This window comes from Trichechus manatus, unplaced genomic scaffold, assembly GCF_000243295.1.
Source record: "Trichechus manatus latirostris isolate Lorelei unplaced genomic scaffold, TriManLat1.0 scaffold00098, whole genome shotgun sequence".
In the NCBI taxonomy this organism is placed as follows: Eukaryota; Metazoa; Chordata; class Mammalia; order Sirenia; family Trichechidae; genus Trichechus; species Trichechus manatus.
Window position 1 is genome coordinate 10,923,996 of NW_004444034.1, and position 6,163 is coordinate 10,930,158.

At 42.3% G+C, this 6,163-nt stretch overlaps 1 protein-coding gene across 1 annotated transcript; it reads left to right on the forward strand.

Moving 5' to 3' along the window:
* Nucleotides 1–215: 215 nt before the first annotated feature.
* On the forward strand, nucleotides 216–5,177 carry FAM162B (family with sequence similarity 162 member B). Its single transcript, XM_004382756.1, has 3 exons — nucleotides 216–399; nucleotides 598–706; nucleotides 5,054–5,177. The coding sequence occupies exons 1-3, from the start codon at nucleotides 228–230 to the stop codon at nucleotides 5,175–5,177; spliced, it is 405 nt and encodes a 134-aa protein (XP_004382813.1). The 5' UTR covers nucleotides 216–227.
* The last annotated feature ends 986 nt before the right edge of the window (nucleotides 5,178–6,163 follow it).

Here is a 6,163-nt window from a genome sequence, read left to right on the forward strand (position 1 = left end):
TCCAGCAGAGGCAGAGAAAATCAGCCCCTAGGGCCTTGACGCCCGAGTCAGGGGCCCCTGGCAGGGGGCAGGGAGCCAAGGATGTGCATGCCACCGGCTCCAGCGGCTTGTCCTGGGCTCCCCTGGGAGCGCCTCAGGGGGCGGAGACCGGGGGTCAGGAGCCTGGGACCGAGCGCGGCGCTGGCGGCTCTAGGACTCTGCAGGCCAGTTCGGGAAAAGGGCACAGCATGCTCGCGGCCGTCAGGAGCCTCCGGTGCCTCCGCCTGGGGCTCAGCGTCCGCTGCTCCCCGGGGGAACATCTAGATGCCGCGCCGCGGTTCTTCGCGGCTCTCCGGCCCCGGGGCCTCCCCCGCTACTCCAGCAGCCGGGCCCCCAGCGACTCTGGGCCCGAAGGTCCCGGTGAGCAAGACGCAGGGTGGCCCACGCACGCAGAGTGGCGCCTCGTCCAGCCGGAATGGCCTGGAAAGGAGGGGGCTGCAGCAGGGCGGGCGAAGGGCCTGAGGTCCGGGCGGGGGGCCGCGGCCTAAGCGCGCGGATGCAGTGTGCCGTCGGTCTGTCGGTCCGTTTCTCTGTTCATCCGTGTTACTTTCGCAGCAGGGAAGGTTCACAGGGTCCCTGCCGAGCACAGACCTTCGCAATTCGACAAGAAACTCCTGCTGTGGACTGGGCGTTTCAAATCGATGGAGGAGATCCCGCTTCGGGTCCCGTAAGCGTGGCGGGTGGTGCAGACCGGGTTACGCGCGTGCGGGGGTGAGTCGGTGGCAAGGGGGGCGGGGTCCATCCACCGCCAACCGCAGCGCACCCAGTTCTTCGCAGTAACACCCCATCTTAATAAGGAATTTACCTATGACCCCCTAAACCCGTTAAAAACGCGTTGCCCTCGAGTGGATTCCAACTCACAGAGAAAGACTCCCTAGTGCGGCTAAATAACATTATTCCAAGTCCTTGACTGCACAGTGGGCAGCTGAGCTCTGAAGGAGATTGTTGAAGTTGGATGAAAACTCACAAGTTCACTAGGCACTTCCAGCATTGCCCAGATACCAGTCCCACGCAAGCTCTGAGCGGCGACGCGGTGGGAACACTTAGGCCAAACCGAAGGCGCCCGGCTTGGTGTAGGGGCGCCAGAGAGGGAGAGAGGCTGCTCCCCGGGGGCAGCTCCCCTCTCTGTCCGAGGGCCAGGGCTACGTGGAACAGCTAGAGGCTCTCCTGAGAAGAAGCCGCATCCACCCAGTCTCCACTTTAGGGGTGGGAGACTCCGGCGGACGAGGCTCTGCAGCCCTCTCGCCACCGAGTCTATTCCAACTGGGTCCCGCGGGCGCTTCAGCGTCGCTGGCTTCTTCACCATCCTAAAACCACCAGACAGTAGTTCGTTAAATGATAAAACTCAAGCTAACGACTTCACCTCCAGGCAAGTAAAGGTAAACTGTTAAAAAAAATTTTAAAAAATCCTAGAATTTCAGTTTATTTCAAGCCTAAAAAATCTTCTTAGCAATAAAATCAGCTGTTACTTTTTAAAAACTGAGCTTAAAAAAAAAACACAAACCCACTGCCATCCAGTCTATTCCAACTCATAGCGACAGAGTAAAACTGCCCTATAGGGTTTCCAAGGTTGTAAATCTTTATGGAAGCGGACTACCACGTCTTTATCCCGCCAGCAGCTGGTGGGTTCGAACTGATCTTTTGGTTAGCAGCCAAGCGCTTTAACCACTGCATATGGACTCCTTTAAAAAAAAAAATAGGGAGACTAGAATCAAGTCAAACAACATTTTCAGATGTTCTGTGTATATTTACACAGTGTAATCGATCACTATTTAGAAAGGATGATAGAAACTGTGCCTACATATTCTTTTGCACATATTGTCTGCAGTTTTATTGGTTATTAGTTTAGCAGCTACCAGCAGCATCTCAAATAAATGACAGGGAAAGTGTGGTGGAAAATGTTCACTCAGTATGAATTCTTAAAACATTTTCATTATTTTCTTGGATCAGGTTAGTTAATGAAGAATGGCTTATAACCTGGAATTTAAAATCTGCTTTTAGCATTTATTCAACCACAGAGACATTTTTGAAAATTGTAAAACATTCTATTTGCTTTCCTTGAGATCTATAGACTCCATAGAGTTAAAGCGTATATGTGTTCATTTATCCATTCACCTATTGAAGGACATCTTGGTTGCTTCCAATTTTTGGAAATTATGAATAAATTGGGCTAACTTCTTAGCCTAAAGCAGAAATTAGCCTCAGAAAAGCCTTTATTGTTACAAGCTCTGGCTATCAAACTTTAACAACTGCCTGAGAATTTAATGTTTTAAGTAAACGATATAAAGAGAGCCTATACAAAATGAAAAATAAAACACCACCCTCAATTTTTGGATTTTGACTTCTAGTGCTATAACAGAGTAATCTAGAATGTAAAGAACCAACATTATGGTAAATGAATGCTTGTCAAGCTATACTATGCGCAGTATTGCATTAATATAGCTGTGTGTGCAAGAAAAACATATTTTACAGAAATAATTTAATTTCCCTAGGATCGCTGTCAAAAGATGTAAACAGTTATGAGGGTTTAACCATGAACAATATATCTATAAAAAGCATTGTGGTTTAGGGTTGGAAACAAAAGTATTTAAATATTTTTCATTTTATAATCTTCTAATCTTTTTTTAAGCATTGCTATTTAGGAGGGATATTCCTGCCAAGCTAAGTGTTAGACTTTCAGTGTAAACAGCTTTCACTTTTTATGTTCTTAATGAGCATATAATTAATAAGTGACCTATAATTTCTCTACCACACACTAATGGTATTTAACAATAATGGTATTTTTTCTTGTTTTTTTTGGTACTAAACTAATTTGGTATAACAGCTCAACCCCAGACGGATGGATAAAAAAGATCAGCTCTTTTAGGTTCCATTTAGAGCAAAAGTCAGCAACTAGTGTAATCTAATAATGTCTCCATATTCACTAATTGAACCTGTTTTCAACTAACATCTTAAAACTTACATCATTCTCCCTAAAATCTAAGGAAAACAGGCTAGATACTGGTTTTCTGTGTTCTTTGAACAAGTGGAAAGGTTAAAGGAACAGTTTTAAATTTTTAAGAAATATTGTGACTTATCTTTCTGGAGTATTTTTTATGTAATTACACTCAACTAAACTTGACATTAGATAAGAAAGAATAGTGCTGAATACATTCTCAAAAACCAAGTACTTTAGTTATGTATATTTACAAACTGACATTTCATATTGTTCCAAGTTGTTAAAGCTTATTTCAACATAAAAGCCCCACAGGCATGATTATTTATATAATGTTGTTGTTAGGTGCTATCTAGTTGTACGACAGAACAAAACACTGCCCAGTCCTGAACCATCCTCATAATTGTTGTTATGGTTGAGCCCATTGTTGCCACCACTGTGTCAGTCCATCTCATGGAGGGTCTTCCTCTGTTTTGCTGACCCTGTACCTTACCAAGCATGATATCCTTCTCCAGGGACTGGTCTCTCCTGATACTGCTTTGTAAGTAATACTACTTTGTAAGCAGTATTGCTAAAATCTTGGATGTGCATATAACTTTATTAATAAGTAAGACTACCCAATACTCAAATGATGTTGTTAGGTGCCGTTGAGTCAGTTCTGACTCATAGCGACCGTATGTACAGTGTTCTGCTGCTATTCATAAGGTTTTCACCAGCTCATTTTTTTCAGAAGTAGACCGCTAGGTCCTTCCTCTTAGTCTGTCTTAGTCTGGAAGCTCAGCTGAAACCTGTCCACCATGGGTGACCCGGCTGGTATTTGAAATACTGGTGGCATAGCTTTCACCATCCCAGCAACACACAAGCCCTCATAATACAACAAACTGACAGACTCAAATAAGCATATCAAATTTCAGAATAATAATAACAAAAAGGTGAGCATTTTTGTGTCTTTTTCCATGACAAATAATTGTGATTTTGATGACTTCTTTTAAAGACTTCATGTGAAATCCATGAAGGAAATACCCTTTCTCCAACAGCCATTCTTACAACATATGTGATAGTCTCTTTACTTGGGACAGGATGGGATGAGGGAGCCATTGGAAACACAAAGTGATGAATATGAGTTTTTAAAAAAATTTGTTCAAAACTGAAAACAAAGCCTACTTAATACAGGGGCTAAAGGAACACAGCAGGTTCCTGGGTGACGCAAAGGGTTTGCACTCAATTGCTCATCTAAAGGTTGGCATTGGAACCCACCCAGCAGTGCCACGAAAGAAAGGCCTGGCAGTCTTCGATAAAGATTACAGGCAAGAAAACTCTTTGGAGCAGTTCCACTGTGTAACACATGGGGTCACCATTAGATGGAATCAACGGCAATGGTTTTTTTTTTTTTTAAAGGAATATGAGTCACAGATATACATATGCTTGAATCTTTACCCTAATCAGTTAAAAAAAAAAAAGATGAAAATTCAGACCACAATTGTTAGGGGTTATATTTTGAGTAATTTGAAACTAAATATACTACATTATGGCTTCATAGTGGCTAAGGTGGTAGAAACAGTTAACTGGTCTCGGCTGCTAACCAAAAGTTTGGAAGAAAGGTCTGGCAATCTACTTCCGAAAAATCAACCACTGAAAACCCTGTGGAGCACAGTTCTACTCTGACACACATGGGGTTGCCATGAGTCAGAACTAACTCAACTGGTCACACTTAAGATCTGCATAACCACCTGTTAATTGAAGTTATTAAAATAATGGGCTAGCATTTGGAAACCTTTCACATCTGCAGTTTGCATTTGGCAGGGGCGGATTAACCAGTAAGCAAGGTTCACACGGGCTAAATTGTGTTTACTTACTAGTCTGTAGTGCACAATCAAAGACGTGGTGAAAAACAGGTGAAATTGTGCACTACAAATTAGTAAGCCCAAGTAAGCCCGTGCATACCTTGTTTATTGGGTAATCCATCCCTGGCATTCAGGGAAATTTTTGGAATGTTTGCATGACAAATACTTTTCTATCATGCCTGTCAGAAGACCATATTACTTTAATATAATTAATAAAATACACATCTTGGTTTAGGCCAGAAATGATAGATGCTGCAAGAAACAAAGCTCGAGTGAAAGCTTGCTACATAATGATTGGGCTCACAATTATTGCCTGCTTTGCAGTGATTGCGTCAGCCAAACGGGTGAGTACCTCTTAAAAATATAGACTTGTGAATTTAAGAAGTATTACGGGCTTTGTTCTCAATTTGAGGATTATTACTGTCCTTTCAATGTAAGAACAATTTAGTCTTTCAGACTTGGAACCACCCACATACATCTATCATACTTGGTAACAAATTTATTCATGGGAATTTGAGTCAACAAATTAATTAGATGGCCAGGAGGGACAAAAGCTTGTCCCCACTTATAGGAGAAACAACCACAAAAATAGGACAGTTTATAACTTGGTTAAAATCTTTGTTGAGCGAAAGCTACCCAGACTAGATAACTTCTTAAATCATGAACTTAGGCTCTTGCATGAATCATGAAATAGTTGGAAATGCAAAAGCTGCAGGTGATCACAGAGGCCATCTATCTTTTTGTGTGGAGATGACACAAATAACTTATACTAAAATAGCAACTGAGAATTGAGTTTTGTGTATGGTGCCAGTTGTAATACCGTTTCCTTCTCTCCAAAACTGTGATAGCAGACACATTGATTTTCAATCACTAATACAATGAAAATATTTTTGAGCATGCCAGGCACTATATGCTTGTTCGTAGGATACAGTGGGTGGCAAAGACAGCGTGGAGCTTATTTACTAGTAGGGAAAGATGAAGAGTGATCGAGTAATGAATAAATTTAAAATATAACTGGGAATCATAACACGCAATGGAGGAAATGAACAGGATGATAAAATAGTGAGCACCTGGAGACGTTTACCTGTGTTTTATTGACTATGCAAAGGCATTTAACGCTGTGGATCATAACAAATTATGGATAATGTTTCGAAGAATGGGAATTCCACAACACTTAATTGTGCTCATGAGGAACCTGTACATAGACCAAGAAGCAGTCATTCAGACAGAGCGAGGGGATACTGTGTGGTTTAAAGTCAAGAAAGGTGTGTGTCAGGGTTGTATCCTTTCACTGTACTTATTCAATCTGTATGTTGAGCAAATAATCCGAGAAGCTGGGCTATAT